We start from the raw sequence: 19741 nt of genomic DNA on the forward strand, positions 1-19741 counted from the left end.
TTTATCTTCTTTCATATTGGTGACCGTGTTTCTGTGTTTCTGTATGTAACACATCTTTAAGCATCTTTTGCAGGGCTGGACGAGTGGCGACAAATTCTTTCAATTTCTGTTTGCTGTGAAAGGTCTTTATTTCACCTTCATTCATAAATGAGAGCTTTGTAGGATATAATATTCTGGGCTAGCAGTTTTTCTCTCTTAGTACCTGGGCTATATCTCGCCATTCTCTCCTAGCTTGTAGGGTTTCTGAAGAGAAGTCAGCTGTAAGTCTAATTGGAGATCCTCTGAGAGTAATCTGGCGTTTCTCTCTTGCACATTTTAGGATCTTTTCTTTATGTTTCACTGTGGTGAGTTTGATTATGACGTGTCATGGTGAGGATCTCTTTTGGTCATGTTTATTAGGGGTTCTATGAGCTTCCTGTACTAGGATGTCTCTGTCCTTCTCCAAACCTGGGAAATTTTCTGCTAGTATCTCACTGAAAATGCCTTCTAATCCTTTCTCCCTCTCCATGCCTTCAGGAACTCCTAGAACCCGAATGTTGGGTTTTTTGATAGTATCCTGTAGATTACTGACAGTATTTTTTAGATTTCTGATTTCTTCTTCTTTTCTTTGATTTGATTGTTTCCTTTCCTGTTCTCTGTCTTCTAAGTCCGATATTCTCTCTTCTGCTTCACCCATTCTGTTTTTAAGGCTTTCTAATGTGTTTGTCATTTGATCTAGTGAGTTCTTCATTTCATTATGGTTTTTGGTCACTATCTCAGTTTCCTGTTCTACTAGTTGTTTCATTTCATTTTGATTCCTCCTTAATATTTCATTTTCACGAGAGAGATTTTCTATCTTGTCCATTAAGGATTTCTGTAGTTCAAGAATTTGTTTTTGAGAACTTCTTAATGTTCTTATCAGTTTTTTTGAGTTCTGCTTCTTGCATTTCCTCTATCTCTTCATCTTCACAATCTTGGATTGGGGTGTCTTGTTCATTTGGGTGCATCATAGTGTCTTCCTTGCTCTTGTTACCTCGGCTTCTACGTTTGTTGTTTGGCATGTTGGAGATAATTTATGTTTTTTTTTTTTTTGCTGTGGTGATTTTTTCTTGTTATACTATGCCTCTAAGTGGGCTGTCTGCTTTGATGGATCCTTAGAGGCTGTGATGGGTGTGGCCAGAGAGCTCTGCTTGATTCTTCAGGTTTAAGGCTGTGCAAAAAGTGACTCACCTTGCTCCTTGCTGGATCTTTCTCTCTCTCTCTCTCTCTCTCTTTTTTTTTTTTTTTTTGACTCATTTGGGAATTAATTCCAAATGGCTGAGTGGAATTGAGGGCAGTTGAAATCTGGCCCCTGTGAGTATTCGTTTGAACTACCCCTGGGACCACACACAGAGTTTATGCAGCCTTCAATGTGTTCTCAAGTTTCACCTTAGACCCAAAGTTACTGTGTTTGTGTACTCATTGCCGCTTTACATATGTAAAATGGTGCCTGCTCTTTGTTTTGCTTAAGTGGAGGGAGGGGCCTCTGCCTTTCCCCACTAATGTCTCGTGTTTCTGGGGCTTTTGTCTTACCTCCCCTTGTTCCCGTGCTGGGGAGATTCTGAGGCTCGTCTCCCGCGGTTGGATTTCCACGCGGTGGGCTCCTTGTAGGTCCTCTGTGTCACATCCACTAGATCCAGAAGCGTTTCCTCTGCAGTTTTTTTCTTGAATCTTTTCCTGAGGCTCCCGTTGGTTCCCGTGCTGGGGAGATTCTGAGGCTTGTCTCCCGCGGTTGGGTTTCCACGCGGTGGGCTCCCTGTAGGTCCTCTGTGTCACATCCACTAGATCCGGAAGCGTTTCCTCTGCAGTTTTTTTCTTGAATCTTTTCCTGAGGCTACAGTAATTCCACTTTTATGAAACTTTATTTTCCCAAACTACGGTGCACATCCTCACTATCCGCCATCTTGGCTCCGCCCCCTATGATCAACTTTTAAACTTCATTTCTTACATGTCTTCTGCATCAGTGTATTCACAATCTAGTATTGAAGTGTTTTACTCTTTTCAGGGTGTCATGTTGTGTTCCTTATTCTTGTTTCTTGAACTGGTGGGTTTGTTGTTTGGCATGTGTGGAGATACTCATTGGTTTCTTCCTTTTCTTCTTCTTCTTCTTCTTCTTCTTTTTTTTTTTTTTTTTTGGTCTAGTGGATTTTATCTTTGTACTGTTGCTCTGTAGATAAATGGAATGTCTATTTTCAGTGAATATCTAGCTTGTAGTGGGTGTGGTCAAGGAGCTCTGTTCAATTCTCCAGGTTTAAGGGCATGTCTGAGGTGATACACCCAGGTTTGGCACAGTAAATCTTCTCTCTCTCTCTTTTTTATCAGAAGGGAAATTTTTTTCTGCTCAGCTGAGCTCCTCTCCTTAATGGAGACCAGTGCCTTAGCGCTAGCCCCAGTGCCTATAATATTCATCCACTTTGTCCCAAGGAGCACACAAAGGATCTGTGCAGTCCTCAGTGTAAGTTCAGATTCCCCAGTGATGTCTCTCATCAGATAACCAGGAAGCCCTGAGCGTGTGGAGTCTCCCAGTGTGAGTGCCCAAAGTCCCAGCCTCACCATGGATCCTGCCTCACACCCTCAGTTTTTTTCACAGTCCCAGTATAGAAGCCTCACACAGTCACAGGCTCCTATCCCCTTGTTAGTTCTTCTCACCAGTCAGGGGTCTCCACTGGACTAGTTGCTGGGCATGGACACGAGCTGGCACAGCTGTTACATATGTCCAAAATGGCACCTGCTCTATTGGCTTGTTACAGAATGGCATTGTAAAGTGACTGGGGAGAGAGAAATTGTGTCTATACTTTTTTTTTCTCTTCTAGTTTGGAAGGTACACTTTCCCTGTTGGGGTTCCAAGCCAAGTTTTCTGTAGGCCCTCTTTGCAGCTTAATCACCAGTGCCTTGGACTACTACTGCTACTGTCTGGTCTCACTTCACTTTCCAATGCCAGTGCATAGGCTCTCGGCTGCTGGGCAGGCTCTCAGCTGTTGGAGTCCCAAGTTGTGGGCATCCATGCCATCCACGGAAGTTCCACCATGTCCCTCTAATTTTGGTAGAGTTTCCTCTGGCATTTTCTCCCCAACTCTTCCCTGAGACTACACTCTCTCCACTTTTTAAAAACTATCTTCTCTTGGACTAGAGCAGTAAGCTCTAATTTTTTCAATCATACCTTTCTTCCTTCAGACTGGCTATTTCCAATTGATGTATTTTCAAATTCATTGTCTTCCATTTGCCATCTCATTTGTGCTTTTTAGTCCACCCACTGCATTGTTCTTTCAGATATTTTTCACAGCTAAAGTTCCCATTTTGAAATATCTTCTGTTTTTGTGCTGGGACAGCCTCTACTTTTTTTTTTTTCCATTTTCAGCACATTTGTTTTAATGTCTTGGAGCACATAGCTGCTATTGTTTCGTAATTTTCATATGAAACTCTTAGAGATCTGGTCACATTTCTCTGGGCTGTTATATATCGAGTAACATCTCATATGGAAAAGAAATGAAACTCATTTCCGTATTTTCTAATTATTGAATAGTTTATTTAAGTTACATGCTTATAAGCAGCTCCATCTATTGTGTTCATAGAGAGAACAGGATCAGAAAAGAAGGCCCATATCCTTGTACTGCTTATTTTGAATTAAATGATTTCCATATACCATGAAAATCCATTATGTTACAAACCAGATAAATTGGAAAAAGATGAGTAAGCCTTCAAAAGAGTTTTTTTTTCCCTTAAAAAACTGTAAAAGTGTTCATGTATAGTTTTAAAATTCTATGGGTATCTCAAAAAAGAACTCAAATGTCTAGAATTTTCAGCCTTGAATTCTGGGTTCATGGTCTCAATACATTTTGACGATGAAAATCTAAAAAGGGTGATCTGACTAGGAGAAGGTATTCCCTACACAGTGGTTTACGGAGCAAGAATGCCTGTGAGAGCCAGTTCTTAGTCTCATTTGACAAGGACTGAACATATGGTATGCAAAGAAATCAATCTAAACATAAAAACACAACTCATCAAGAGAAGGAGAGAGACTAACTCCTTGTTGAATTATTGTCTGCATGATGGAAAGAGTCTTTGGGTGTTGGGCTCTTTCTGAATTGAGGTTCTTTCTCTTTGGGCCTAAGCAGTTATATTTTTAGTACCATAACTCCTCTATTAGAAATATGTTAATTAATTGAAATTCTTTCTTCTGGCTTTGTGTTATGTAAAGTAATAAAAATCAGTTATCATTAAGGTTTGGTGCTTCATATGTATTTTGCTTTGTCATTACTCAAACTTTACCCTGAAACCAAGAGTTTCATAATTATAGAATCATATACTTTAACATTCTCCTGTATCAGAAGTTTTTTCTTCTTTTCCCTCTTACAGTCTGGAATTATACCAGTTACCAATTTAGACACAGTGAAGGACGTTATCCATATGGCACTACCAGTGCTAGGATTAAGTGTAAGTAATCTGAAAGATACTTTTAGTTAAATAACGACTTTGGTTTTTTAGATGAATATATTTTCCCCTTGATCCAGATGCACACATGCTTACAGTGTATATTTGTAAAATACAGTTCCGGGCAAAGATCCAATTGTAGGCAGAAATATATTTTGTCCCCAGAATCATGTGCACATGTGGGATGGAAAACATCAGAGATGTATTTGTCTGTGTATGGGTATTGCTCTTCTGTTCTGATTTTAAATTTCATGTGAATGGAAAGCCATAATTTAATGAAGTTGGAGTATAATTTCAGATTGTTATTGTCATGTATTTTATTTTTGTGTGTATATATATATATACACACACACACACACACAAAATATCTTACATGCTTCCTAATGCGAAGGTTATAACCTTGTCTGTTGGGTTGCTATTTCTGTATATTCTGGTTTCTCCAATCTCACACCTATCATCTCAGTGTACACAAACCTAATAGACATGTGTAGTTGGATTTTTTTTTTTAATTTTTGAGGGTCGGAGAGGACAGAGATAGCAAGAGAGACAGGCAAAGACAGAGAGACACACAGAGAGGAAGACACAGAAATACATAGAGAGGGTGCTCCCCTCTGTTGTTGGTTCAATCTCTAGATGCCCACAGTGCCTAAGGGTGGTCTGAAGCTAAGGTCTGGACCCAGGAGTACAATTCAGGTATCCCACGTGGGTGGCAGGAACCCAGTTACTTGAGAATTCATAGCTGCTTCCCAGAATGCACATTAGCAGGGGCTGGAATGAGGACCTAGAACTTGGATTGGAACCCAGCTGTTGTGGTGTGAGTCTCAGGCTTCTTAAAACCGCCATGCTAAAATCTCACTCCTTGTAAATTTTGACATGAAGAACACCTGCATAAAAGCCGTATGCCTTAGATGCTGATTCAGGTAATGATATATCTGGTGCCTCCAGTAAATTATTAAAGAGTAAGATAAGAGTTGAATGAAAGCTTGCTATTTGGGGAATGTGTGTGCACACCACATACATGTCTTTTTTAAAAACTTATTTGAGAGACATAGACACACAGAAGAGTTTATGTCTATGGTTTCACTCGACAAGTGCCTACAGCAGCAGTAGAGCTGATGCCTGGAGCTGAGAACTTAATCCAGGTCTCTTGTGTAGATGATGGAAAGCCAGCTAAATCCAGTAAAACACAGCATTCTTCAAAGAGACTGGAGATAGCTGAGAGTGGAATGATCAGGATTAGACTTACCTTTACAAGTGAAGTGGCATAAATATGATTCCTTATTCCTTAGGTCACTTGGGATAATAGCATTGTGATCCTTGTCAAAAGTCATGTGGCATGAATCTGGGATGTAGTCTTGGAGGCTCAGAGAGGGACCGAAGTTATTTCAGTCAGTCCTGTTAACTCGAATAGCATTGGCACTGGTCCCAATTATTTTCTTCTTTGGAAATGTAGAAATGCTAAAGAAATACATCCTTGATCTGGCTAAAAAGCCCATGAGAGTTTCTCAGGCATGGAAAGCCAAAACACTGTGGCAAAAAAATGACCTAAATGGAAGATCTCTGTGAATGAGTTCCCAGTGGAAAAAACAGGCCATCAAAGAAAGAGGTACCTTTCTCTGAAGGGAGGAGAGAACTTCCACTTTGACTATGGCCTTGTCTAATAATGCTGGAGTTTGTGAACTCAAGAGGCTTCCATAGCCTTGGCAGCTCATGACAAGAGCCTCTGGTGATTACTGACATCATAAATAAGAGTGTCAATTGTTAAATCAATAATAGGAGTCACTGTGCACTTGCTGCCCATGTAGGATCTCTGTCTTTAGTGTGTTGTACTATGTGAATTAATGGTAAGACTTATCTTCAAACAGTACTTTATGCTTTGTGTGTCTGTGTGGGTACAAAGTGTTGAAATCTTTACTTAGTATATACTAAGTTGATCTTCTGTATATAAAGAGAATTAAAAATGAATCTTAATGAAGAGTTGGTTGGGAGAGGGTGTAGGAGATGGGATGGTTTGTGAGTGGGAGGGTGGTTATGGGGGGGGGGAATGCTATAATCCAAAAGTTATACTTTCAAAATTTATATTTATTAAAGTTTTCTAAAAAAAAAAAAAGAATACATCCTTGAAGTATGCCCTGACAAAGACTTGTGATGCTTAGTTCTTTTTGTCTCTAAGGGCTCAGAAATGGACTACCAAATGTGGGTCTATTCAAACCAGAGAAAGGCTTCTTACCCGCTCATCGGTAAGTGTCCAGCAAAATAAAAAATGAAATGTATTGCTTCAAAATGTTACCTATTAATTTCCAGACTATGCATTGTTTGTTCTTAAGCTTAAATATCTTTACAAGGGAGAAAACAACCTCATAAAGTCAGTACTCATTTATAAAAGGAATTGCCAAGTGTGTACTCTACCCCGGGTGCCTGACAACATATCTTCATACAGCAATTTAAGTTATAGTTGGAGAAGAAACTGAAGTTTTATTCTCTGCTTTTCCATGTGGATAACACAACTGTCTTGGAATAGTCCTTTTTTTTCTTTTTTATAATGAAATGAAAATGGAGTCGAATTTCATCTCTCCAAACATTTGATTGATGTCCATATACTGGTTTGTATTCCCCTTTTCCATTTCTTGTTTCATAGGTAGCCTCTATTTTTAAGTCTTCGAAAATCTGTCACGTCTGTGTCCAAGTATACCACTCTCCCTCCTCCTTCCTTTCTTATTCTTTCTTTTAAGTTTTATAATAACATACTTTCAGTTTACTTTAAAATTATATGCTTTACCCTCTACTAAGTAAAAACTTTACCAATAGTAAGAAAGAACAACAACACTGTTCTAAATAGTAGAGGAACAGATTATTATTTACAGACAAGGGCTTTAAACAATAATCACACCTCAAAATGTGAATTTTACTCATATACATTAAATTTTTGTACTCTATTTGGTACCACAGATCAAGGAAAGCATATGATATTTGTCTTTTGGGGACTGGCTTATTTAACTAAATATAATGGTTTTCTGATGCATCCATTTTATTGCAAAAGACAGAATGTCTTTCTTTTTTGTGGTTGAATAGTATTCCATAGTATGTATATAGCACATTTTCTTTATCCAGTCATTGGTTGGTGGACAGTTGGCTTGATTTTATATCCTAGCTATTGTGCAATTGAGCCACAATAAACATGGGGGTACAGATAATTCTTTCATGCACTGATTTCATTTCCCTTGGTAAATTCCCAGGTGTGGGATGGCTGGGTCACATGATAGGTCTATTTTCCTGTTTTTGAGGAATCTTCATACTGTGTTCCATAATGGCTGTATTAATCTACATTTCCACAGATGTGTATTAGGGTACCTTTTTCCTACGTCCTCACCAACATTTATTGTTTGTTGATTTCTGCATGAAGGCCAGTTTAATTAAGGTAAGGTAAAACCTCATGGTGGTTTTGTTTGCATGTCTCTGGTAGCTAGTGATCCTGAGGATTTTTCATGTGTCTCTTGGCCACGTGAATGTCCTCATTTGAAAAATGCCTGTTCAAGTCCTTTGAGCATTTTGTAGCTGGGTTGCTTGTTTTGCTGTTGTTGAGTTTCTTGAGCTCTTTATAGATTCTGGATCTTAATCCTTTATCTGTTATATAGTTTGCCAATGTTTTATTCCATTCTGTCAGTTCTTCTTCACTTCGTTGATTGTTTCCTTTGTAGAAGCTTCTTACTTTGATGTAATCCCATTTGTGTATTTTTGCTTTGATCTCCTTGCTTCCAGGGTCTTTTTCAAGAGGTGTTTGTCTATGCCAGTGTCTTGCAGAGGTTCTTCAATGTTCTCTAGCAATTTGATGGTATCATGTCATAGATTTAGATTCTTGATCCATTTTGAGTTGACTTTTGTATAGGGTATATAGGTATATAGGTAGGGTTCTTATCTCATACTTCTGCACATGTATATCCAACTTTCCAGCACCATTTGTTGAAGATACTGACCATTCTCTAGGTATTGATTTCAGCTCATTTGTCCAAAGATTAGTTGGTTGTACATGTTGAATTGGTTTATGAAGATTCTATTCTGTTTCATTTATCTATGTATGTATTTTAGTGTCAGATCCAGGCTGTTTTGATTATCAATGCCTTGTAGTATGCTTTTTTAAAAAAAATATTTATTTATTTATTTGAAAGTCAGAGTTTCACAGAGAGAGGAGAGGCAGAGAAAGAGAGATCTTCCATTCAATGGTTCACTCCCCAGTTGGCCGCAACGGCCGGCGCTGTGCCGATCCAAAGCCAGGAGCCAGTAGCTTCTTCCAGGTCTCCTACGTGGTTGCAGGGGCCCAAGGACTTGGGCCATCTTCTGCTGCTTTTCCAGGCCATAGCAGAGAGCTGGATTGGAAGTGCAACAGCCGGGTCTTGAACCGGCCTCCATATGGGATTCCGGCACTTCAGGCCAGGGCATTAACCCACTGCACCACAGTGCTGGCCCCTGTAGTATGCTTCTAAATCTAGTATTGTGATGCTCCCAGTTTTGTTTTTGTTGTTTAGTATTGTTTGAGCTTGTTGGGCTCTCTTGTTTTTCTATATGAATTTTAGCATCATATTCTCTAGATCTGAGGAGAATGCCTTTGGTATTTTCATTGGATCACATTGAATCTGTAAATTTCTTTCTGTCATATGGACATTATGATGATAAGTCTTCTGATCCATGAACATGGAAGATTTTTCCGTTTTTCTCTGTTTTCTATTTCTTTCTTTAATGTTCAATACTTTTCATTGTAGAGATCTTTCACCTTCTTGGTTCAATTTATTTCAAGGTGTTGACATTTTTGTAGCTATTGTGAATGGGACTGATCTTACAAGTTCTTTGTCAGGCTTGGCATTGTCTGGGTACACAAAGTCTATTACTTTTTTTGCATTGATTTTATATCCTGCAACTTTACCAAGCTCTCTTATGAGTTCCAGTAGTCTTTTAGTGGAGTTTCTGGTTCCCCTGTGTTTGTGAATGTGCGAGTGCGAGTGTGTGTGTGTGTGTGTGTATGCATGTCATCTGCAAACACATATATATTTATTGTGAAATTATGCCAAGAAGTTATTTGAGCATGATTAACAATTAAGATAATCACATTCAAACTCCTAAAAGGTTTTTTGATTAACAAACATGTACAGTTCAGCCATTCTTTTTGTTGAGTTTTCTATCATTTGATCTTGGGGTTGTTGATAAAAACATTATACCTCTCCTAAAATAGTTGTTGAATTAACCTATATAAAGAAGAAACCATTCATGAATCATCATGTGTTTCAGTGTCTCTCACAGAAACAAGCCCTGGAAAGGAAAGGAGGCATACCATTTGTCATAGACTTTGTGATATAATGCTGGTGATTTCTATGAAATCATACAGTATTACTTACCTGGGCAATCTTCCTATTCTTCTTTCAACAGTCATGTAAAGAAACTAATGTGTAATTTATAATGTTTTCAAGTCACTTAGAAAATTTGAAAAATAAAGTTTCTGTTCTTTCTGAATGTACTTTGTCAGTCTCAAAATTCAGGAATTGCTAAATACATCTGAGGACAAAAGCCAACCACCTATTTTATGATGTTTCTCCTTAATTTTGACATCTTTGTAACAAGATAGCAATAGAGTTAGTGTGAAAATCAAATACTGTAAATGAATTTATTGAGTAGATGGCATTTGTTTATGTAAAATGTTTTTTCTGGAGGATGATTTGGACCCGAACAATAGCATGCATGGTGACTGGCTCTAAGAAATCCTAAGAGTGTATCTGTCATTGGTGACCCCTAGCAGTCATTAAGGATGTGTGTTTCATATGCTCTCAGTTCCTGATCATCTTTCTCTGTCCTGGTTATGCTGATGGTTTGGTTTTATTAAAATTGCAGTGATAGAAGCTTCTTTTACCATGAAAGAGACAAGGTGCTATAATTCTTGCTCTGAACAGAGTATTAATGTCCCATGAAATGGAAAATTTAACTAATATGTCAGAAATTGAAGAAAGGGAGCTTTCACTTTGTTGTTGAAAAGAAAATCCCTTTGACAGCACAGAATCATGAAAACATGTTCGAAGTTTATTTTTTGAGAGGCAAAAATAGAAACAGAATGTTAAACTGCTAGTTCTATCCTTAAAGGTCCACAAAGATTGGAGGTGTCCTAGGGCAAGGGCCAGGAGCCAGAAGGCAGGTCATCAATCCAGTCTTCCACATGAGTGGCAGGAACATCAGTATTCAAGACAACAGCTCGGCATCCTAGGGTCTGATCTGCATTTGCAGAGAGCTTCAGTCAGGATCCATGATCAAGGACCAAACCAGGTGGTCCAATGTGGGACACAGGTGTCTTCATGGACATCTCAATTGCTAATACCCACCAGTAGCAGAGGACTTTGAGAATTTCTTGGGTTGCCAGCAATTTAAAAATGAGAGAGGAAAGCAATGACTTTACATGTACTCTGTGAACATCAGTTGGTAGGATGGCTCTGGGTCTCTAACACTCTGCAGCACTCCCTCAGCTAGTTAGCTGTGAGGGGCTCCCGAGAGGGCCAAAGTAGGAGGGAAGTGTAACAGCAGACCATGGCCCCAGTGCTCTTGAGAATCACAGGCTATAAAACTGACAGAGAAATGAAGTCTCTTTTCATGATCTAACATCGTGGGAGAGAGATTCTAGATTACAGCAACTCATGACATATATCCCAGTCATTTAAGAAATGCAGACCACTGATGTTTACTCATATGAGGATGGTAAGTATGGAAAGGAGTGAAATCTGGTTGAAATTGATTACATCTTTTTATTGTGAGGTGTAAAAATATAGTTGGAGTCAAGGCAGATTTTAGGAGGCCTTATACTTTACAACGGAAATAACAAGTTATCAATGTGCAGTGCACTGAGGGATCTTGGGCTTCTAAGCTAGGCAATGGGTTACTAGTTCTGTTTGCGTTGGAAAGGTCCTCTGCCTGGGTACCTGCTTTATGCAGTGCCTCCCCAGAGAGAGCACACCTGATGCTCACACCCGAGACACAGCTCTCTTCCTTGCAGAAGCCCCAGGAGAACTTGAGCTGTCCCCGGTGCTGTACCCACACTGACAACAAGGCATGTTTGATCATACCTGTCACCATCAGCCTGATGTTTATTGAGATTTTTCTCTGCCTAGGGCATGAATGTCTGTATGCTATTCAAGCAAGCTACCATCGAGCTGCTCTTCATAATCATGAACCGGGGAAGTCCACCTCCACCTCGAGCGTGGAGGATCCCATTCCGGAGATCTTGTCTGATGGAGGGATCCAGTTTGTTTTGAAGCCCAGGCACACGGCTAAAAGGCAGCACCGCTGCAGTAAGTCTAATTTCCAGCAGGGTTCTGCTCTCTGCTCATCCATGCATTCCTGAGAAAAAATTCATGACAGAGAGCTGTTCTCCCTGAGGGAGGAGGTGTGCGTAAGTACAGGGACCCAGTACTCACCAAGAACCAGGCTTAGAGAAACTGTTCAAAGTCAGAACCCATCTCACTCCCAGGAGGATTGCGGTGGTTCTTCTACATTAGAACTTTTGTCTCCTCTGGATACCCTGAGCATTTGCTCCATAAAATAATGCATGCACAAGCCTATGTGTCTCTAGAGAGAAGTTTCTTGGGGCCTGGCATCATGGTACAGTGGGTTAAGCTGCATCCTGCAATCCACATCAGAGCATTGGCTTGAGTCCTGGCTTTCCCAGTTCTGATGAAGCTCGCTGGCTTTATCAGAATGTGCCCGGGAAGGAAGCAGAAAATGACCCAAATACCTGGGTCCTTTGTCTCGCATGTGGGAGACCCAGGTGGAGTTCTAATCTCCAGCCCTATTCCTGGTTGTTGTGGCCATTTGGGAAGAGAACAAAGTGATGAAAGATGTCTTTCTCTGTGTGTTGTTCTGTATTACAAATAAATCTTTACAATGAAGAGCATCATGTGTGAAGGCCTGGAAATGAAGACTAACCATTCCAGAGGTTACCCCTGAATCTGGAGTGAGAGCAGGAAGTAATCAATTTACTGCATGCCTTAGACTTAGCTTATACGGAAGATCTCCAGGATGGTGAGAAACTGTGGCATTGCATTTGGATCTCTTCTGGCTTGGGCTGAAGTGGCTAGAGGGTTGCTTCCTGAATTGATCTCTTCATTATGCCCATGGCATGCTGACTTTCTCCAGGCTTCAGATGCATATCTAGACCAGACATGGACTGAACAGTTACGGTCAGGGATGTTTCAGCTTTTTGCTTTCCATTCTCTCCCTACTTGTCAGTATTCTTTTGAGAGACCTTTCTCTGAAGAACAGTTTTTAGTAAGGTGGGAAATCTTGTGGCAAGAATATAATAATTTCCACTGTGAATGGTGTTCGTACTTTTCTTGTTGTGAGGATATTCTGTGAGTTATATAGCTTATAAATGTGTTTTTGGTTGTAATTTGTGAGCATATAGCAATATTCTATAAATGTTGCTCCTATACAAGATTGTAAATCTTAACTTTTTAAACATCCACAACCCCCATTTGGGCAAGAGAATGCCACCACCAGAAGCATCGCCAGGACTGTCAGAAAGGCTCAGTGTTTTTGAAGTGAGCTTGTTGAATTATGCAACGTGTCTCATGGAAAATGGCTGCTGTTTCCATTGGTCGCAGAAGCAGCATGCATGCTCTCTCACTAAATAATGTACCTTATGAAAGCCTCAGCTAAGCACCGAAAGTATTTTTGTTTGAGAAAGATTGTAATGGCACTCATCTCTCTTTGTTCCCATATGTTCTGGATGTATAGATTCATATCAAGGCATGGAGCATGATGCTTAATTGCTTTGCTGTGTGACAACTAAGTAGTGGTTATGTCCCAGTAGTTTTTTAAATAATGAAATCAGGTGAGTCTTAGGTGCACCAGGTTGCACACGAGTTAAACCATGTACTCTTGCCTGTTTTAAACAAAAACTTGGATATGGTAGTGTGTATGAGTAGCCTCCTGCAGTTGAGATGGCATTTGCTTTTTTCTTGTCTCCTTTTAAAATGGTGGAATTTTGAATGCTTGGTGTTGGATTTCTTTGTGACTGCATGCTATCTGGAGAGTACTGACTAGCCAGAAAGAGAGTGGAGATAAAGTTTACTTTAGGGTGAGGAAACTGATGTGTAGGATCCCTTACACCATTTGATTGTAAATGATTATAGAAGAAAGTAATTTTCTTCAAGGTTGTGATGACTTGTGTGCCATGCTGAGTAATACATTATAATAGTGCAATGAGGTGTGGATAGCGTCATTCTTATACAAGTTGAGTCAAAGGAAAGTCCAAAGAATTGAGTAACTGGGCTGGCTGATGAAGTGGCACATCTTGGAGCCTATCCTGGCTTCCTCAATGATACAGCACCATGAGGATTGCCTTCCCTTGTTTGTCTGATGGTGATGCATTCAGGGGCCCAGAAATGCCAAGAAGATGGCTAATGAAAGCTATTTGGGGAGGGGGCCGGTGCTGTGGCACAGCGGGTTAAAGCTCTGGCCTGAAGCGCAGCCGTCCCATATGGGCACCAGTTCTCATCCCGGCTGCTCCTCTTCCAATCCAGCTCTGTGCTATGGCCTGGGAAAGCAGTAGAAGATGACCCAAGTCCTTGGGCCCCTGCACCCATGTGGGAGACCCAGAAAAAGCTCCTTGCTCCTGGCTTCAGGTCGGCTTAGCTCTAGCTGTTGTGGCCATCTGGGGAGTGAACCAGTGGATGGAAGTCCTTTCTCTGTCTCTACCTCTCTCTGTAATTCTGTCTTTCAAATAAATAAAATTAATCTAAAAAACCAGATTATTTTTGGCAATTTCACCCATCTGTCTATCACACTGCACCTTGACCCCTCTGGTGCCTTTTATGATATTCAGCATAAATGGGTCATTTAAGAAGAAAAGTTTAGGTGCCTTCTTAGAAAACGTGCACAGCTGAGCAGTAGATATTCCAAACTCATGTTTTCCTTGGTGATCCTCTTGTCTGTGGAAAATTCTTCTTCAGCATTCACCTGGCAGAGCTTAATGGGTAGCTAAAATATAGTCTGTATAGCTTGGCAGGGTGGCACAAGGAACAAGGCCCCATGGGATCCTGCCACTCGTTTGGGAACCAGGTGAAGAAGGTGGAATCAAATCACCTGGGGAACAGGTAAAGCTTTGTAACCCTGAAGAGTGAGGGAGGCAGAGGCTGGTTGAGTGATATCAGGGAGCTTGTGTCATGAAGTGCAGATCTCTTTGATGGGAGTGAGTTGCTGGTGGTTGGGCATTCAGACTACCAAACAGGAAATCTCATAGGGAAAGGTGACTTAGCATGAAGTAGATGATGAGACTCCACTTGGTTTGAATGTCAACTGTATTTTTTAGCTTTTCAAATGAGTTCTGACGCCTGACTCCACTGGGTAAACTTAAGAGGACGCATATAACTCAATGTGAGGTGTCTCATTGTGCAAAAAAATAAAAAGCAAAAACTGTAGGTAGCACTGCCAGAATTGAACCTGAGCAGCTTCCTCAAGTCTTTATATTTCATTTCTGGTTGATTAATTGATTGTTTGATTTGAGAGACCATCACACAAGAGGCGAGAGAGAGAGAAAGGGAGAGAGAGAGAGAAGAGGGGAGGGGAGGGGAGGGAGGAGGAGAGAAGAGAAGAGTTTCCTATCCTCTGATTCACTCCCTAAATGTCAGCTGTGGCCATGGGCCAGGGACAGAACTGGAATCTGGTATTTATGGCATGTCTCCTTTATGACAGGCAGGGCTAGAGCTGGAATTTGGGAACTTACTCCATGTTGTGCTTGTTAGAGGTAGGAACCCAAATTTGTTAGCCATGCATACTGCCTCAGAGGGCCTGCATTTGCAAGAAGCTGGAATTGGGAGCCAAAGATGGACATCAGCTCCAGATACTCTGATATGAGCCTAGGGCATCTTAACAATTAGGCTAAACACCTGATTCTAACTGCCAGCTTATAGGAAATTGGGAAGAAAAGTTCATGAACATCACGTGGATGGAACTAGCCAATTTCAGATCGTAAGCTCTTGCACACCACAAATGGATCTTTTCTTTTTCTTTTTCTTTTTTTTTTCTTTTTCTTTTTCTTTTTCTTTTTTTTTTGGACAGGCAGAGTGGACAGTGAGAGAGAGAGAGAGACAGAAAGGTCTTCCTTTTGCCGTTGGTTCACCCTCAATGGCCGCCGCGGCTGGCGCGCTGCGGCTGGTGCGCTAAGGCCGGTGCACCGCTCTGATCTGATGGAAGGAGCCAGGTGCTTCTCCTGGTCTCCCATGGGGTGCAGGGCCCAAGCACTTGGGCCATCCTCCACTGCACTCCCTGGCCACAGCAGAGAGCTGGCCTGGAAGAGGGGCAACTGGGACAGAATCCAGTGCCCCGACCGGGACTAGAACCCGGTGTGCCAGTGCCGCAAGGCAGAGGATTAGCCTGTTAAGCCGTGGCGCTGGCCTCTGTCTTTTCTGAGGGTGGAAACAATCATCTGTCAAATGGAAAGGGTGGAAACAGAATCTGTCATTGATCCTCTACAGCTAATGGTCTCACTTTCTCCTCAGGCTTTCCCACGAACTGGCTGTCTTGCTGGGGCATTACCAGAAGCCGTAATGACCTGCCCCAGGACTCCCCTCCTGCTGTTTCAGTGCCAGCATTCCTGAGAATGTCTGGTGTGGAGGACCTGGCCCTCACACTTTTGGTAGGTATCGTTTTGATCTTCTGAAGCCCTCCTGAGGAGTGAGCGTTCTGAGGGGGTGGTGTCATCATCCAGAAGTGTTTCAGATGAGGCCATCATTTGTCAGTCCCTGGCTTTGGCCGGCATGCCTTCTGAATGTGACCTCAAAGAAGAACAGTCAGATCAGTTATCGTGCTCTTACTTCAAACGCAACAGGAGAAACAACCGTTCCGTTTATTCTGCTGGTGTCAGCGATGTTACCCAGTCACCTGCTCACACACAGCAGAAAGGAATGTTTCTGAGTCTCTTTGAGTCGACATCTCCCCATGTTCCCCTTTTAGCCTCTTCCTTGAAGTGTTCCTTCATTTCCTTTTTGTCTAGATGACTCAAACTTATAACTCAACGTCCCTCACATGGGTGTGGTTTGTATTTCAGATGATTAGATGGATCATCTGCCATTTATGTATCCTTCTATCATAAGAGAATGTGTCAGAGGAAAGCCACAGAACGTGGCCTATGTTATTTCCCGGGAGGGCATTTAAGAGTTGGCACATTGATTGTCCAGCACATCTACACGCACTATGCTAGATGTAGGGCATTTTATGCTAGGTGGGGAGGAATGTATCAAGTTAGTTCCATGCTAGATGGTGCCCCAGCCCTTGCAGCATTCATAAGTTGAAGGAGTTGCTAGGATCCTCATCACTGTGACATCATTCATGGATAAAAGGAAAGCATGAGTAAGGTAATGTACTATGCCCAAGGTCTCATGTAAACTAAGGGACCTAATAGATGACAAATTCCTGGAGATACCTGACTGTGACACTTTGTTCCCCTCTTGGCATGAAGATGGGGCAGAAGGACATGAAAGTCAACAAGTGTGGCAACAAGTGTGGCAATGAGATTTTCCTAGTTGGGAAAGGTCATCAGTACTAGGAAATAATGAGAACAGGAGAGAGTGATTCATTAAAAGCTTGAAGCAGAGAAGTTTGGTTTAAAAGTTTCATTCCTTGAAAAGGAAAATAGGTTAAAGCCAGCATTCAAAACAATTTAGTGGGTGGACACAGATCAGATGGATGGGTCAAACATATATTTAGAGACACTGAAACAAATTTTCTTCCCCCACTTCAGCTCCTGCTGTATTAGTTCACATACGCTTCTCTACAGGGGCTAGCTTTTGTTCTGGGCTTGTGGGTATGAAATGTCCTTTAATTAGCTTTCCTTTTTCTTTTCCACAGGAGATGATTTGTGTTATCAAGCAGAAAGGGCCAAAGACAGAGAATATTTTTCAAAAAGTTGGTGACATGAAGTCGTTTATAGCCCTAAAGGAAAGATTTAATAAAGGAATTAGAGGCGACTGGGGCAATGAATCGCCACTTGTGTTAGCAACACTATTAAAGGTAGGGGGATTCTGGCATCATCTATGCACAATATGGAAGCTGTGTGATGGGTTTCATTCCTTGTGACATCTCAAGAAGAGTAATAGGCCTAATCAGTTAAGCGTCTGAGAAACTGAAAAACACATCAGAAACTCCAGGTTGTAGGCAGCTACTCCCTTCATTGGGCAGACTCTGCTTGTTAGATAGCTTTCCTCAGTCTTCAGACTCAATGCTTGCTGTCCTCATCTGAATGCTCCATGCAGAATTATGCTAGCATAGTTCATAATAGTTGCCCAAGCATCTTCCAAATAAACCCTGGTTATTCATAGAGAATTTTGGCCAGTACAAATCTCCTGCGTTTGCCAAATTTGACAGTGTCTTCCTAATGACATCAGAGTTTCCCAAAGAAACTTTATTTGAAATTTTGAAAACCATTCTAGGTGTTTTCCAGAATAAACAAACATGGCTTTTAAAATTAATTAAAAATACACATAAATGCCAAGAAAATTCCATTCTTTCCATTGTCATTCTTTCCCCTGTCTCTTATGCCTTTGCTTCACATGTGGTGTCAGGACTCTGCTATTTGGAGCTGCCTTCATTTTGACTACTGTTGGCATCTTATGTTCATTTCCATTGTACTTAAGCCAATACTCATAGTTATATTTACATAGTAATGAGCCCCAGCACAAAGCTCAGCTTGTAAATCTGACTTTGAAAGTGTTGCAGCAGGCAAAGCTACGTTAGAAGTTTTAAAATGTTGGGCCTGTGTTGTGGCATAGCAGGGTATGCTGGGGGTTGGCCTGCTGGCGTCGTATATCAGAGCACCAATTCAAGTCCTGGCTGCTGTGCTGGGCTGATCCAGCATGCTGTTAATGCATCTGGGAAGGCAGTGGAAGATGGCCAAGGTACTGAGGTTCTTGCCTCCCATGTGAGAGGCAGGGATGATGCTCTTGGCTTCAACCAGGGTCTAAACTGGATTTTACAGCCATTCGTTTATGTAGGATCTTTCTCTGTCTCTCTTCCTCTTTCATGAACAGTGTGTGTGTATGTGTATGTGTGTCTCGCTCTCTGTGTCTCTGCCCATTGAGCACAGAATTCTCTTTTTTTTATTTATTTGAAAGTCAGAATTACAGAGAGAGGAGAGGCAGAGAGAGAGAGAGAGAGAGAGAGAGAGGTCCTTCATCCGATGGTTCACTCCCCAATTGGCCACAATGGCCAGAGCTGCACCGATCTGAAGCCAGAAGCCAAGAGCCTCCTCTGGGTCTCCCACGTGGGTGCAGGGGCCAAAGGACTTGGGCCATCTTCCACTGCTTTCCCAGGCCATAGCAGAGAACCTGGCCGGAAGAGGAGCAGCCGGGCCTCGAACCCGCGCCCATACCATATGGGATTCTGGCACTTCAGGCCAAGGTGTTAACCTGCTGCGAAACAGTGCCAGCCCTGAGCAAAGAATTCTAAAAACCAAGGTGATGCAAAATACACATGTATTTCAAAATTATATGGTAAAATCACAAGTATCCAGGTACATTTCTATAAGGGAAAATTGAAGTGTTGGTATTTTCAACAGCTGTGAAACAAAAATCTGGTAATACCGTAATCACTACAAAAAATATCCTTACATTCTTTGAAACGCTCATTACACTTGCTCTTTCCTTACCCTGCATCAATGCTTGGCCACATGTTAAATGGTTACACTTCTGTAATGACTTACAGGCCCACATGTACATCACTCAGATCATAAAAATATACACTAGATTAGACAGGCACATGTTTGTGTTGTTTCTGTTGTACATGAAGTTGATGTCATTTTTCAACAAGATACAGGGTTTACCCCTCTGAGGACTTTGGAGTCTGATTTTTGATAAATACCATGTGAATCACCTGGAGAGTTGGTCCAGGCTAAAAATAAATACAATCATCGAGTTGAATTTGCCATTGAGCTACCTAGAAGCAGAGGTACAACAGCAGATCGTTTTCACATATTCTCCTTGGCTCACAGTGTGGCTTCCACAACATGCCCCGTCTATTCATCCTGCAGCACAGGGAAAGCCAAGAGAGGCACATACCCCACATGCATGGAAGTAAGTACTCAGCAGACAAAGCTACTCCTGAACCATCCCAGACTTCCACATCATTCAGAGCTCCACACATATTGGACATACTCCTTGGGAAACAGTCAAAGGCTGTAATTACAGTGGGAGAGTATTGGACACCAGTGACATAGTCAAGGTATAAGAGGGCTTGGATTTTGTCCGTTTTCTTCACTGTTCTGTCCCCA

General features: G+C 41.4%; 1 protein-coding gene across 1 annotated transcript in view; it reads left to right on the forward strand.

The window, feature by feature from the left end:
• The window catches only part of LOC133765287 (rho GTPase-activating protein 20-like), an 81461-nt gene that overhangs the window by 47939 nt on the left and 13781 nt on the right, over positions 1 to 19741 (forward strand). Inside the window, exons 5-9 of the mRNA XM_062198901.1 lie at positions 4375 to 4452; positions 6623 to 6689; positions 11589 to 11768; positions 15978 to 16114; positions 17326 to 17487. Of these exons, the coding sequence (XP_062054885.1) occupies positions 4375 to 4452; positions 6623 to 6689; positions 11589 to 11768; positions 15978 to 16114; positions 17326 to 17487 (624 nt within the window). The remainder of the gene's footprint in view (positions 1 to 4374; positions 4453 to 6622; positions 6690 to 11588; positions 11769 to 15977; positions 16115 to 17325; positions 17488 to 19741) is intronic.

The sequence above is a fragment of the Lepus europaeus genome, chromosome 8 (assembly GCF_033115175.1).
Source record: "Lepus europaeus isolate LE1 chromosome 8, mLepTim1.pri, whole genome shotgun sequence".
Classification (NCBI taxonomy): domain Eukaryota; kingdom Metazoa; phylum Chordata; class Mammalia; order Lagomorpha; family Leporidae; genus Lepus; species Lepus europaeus.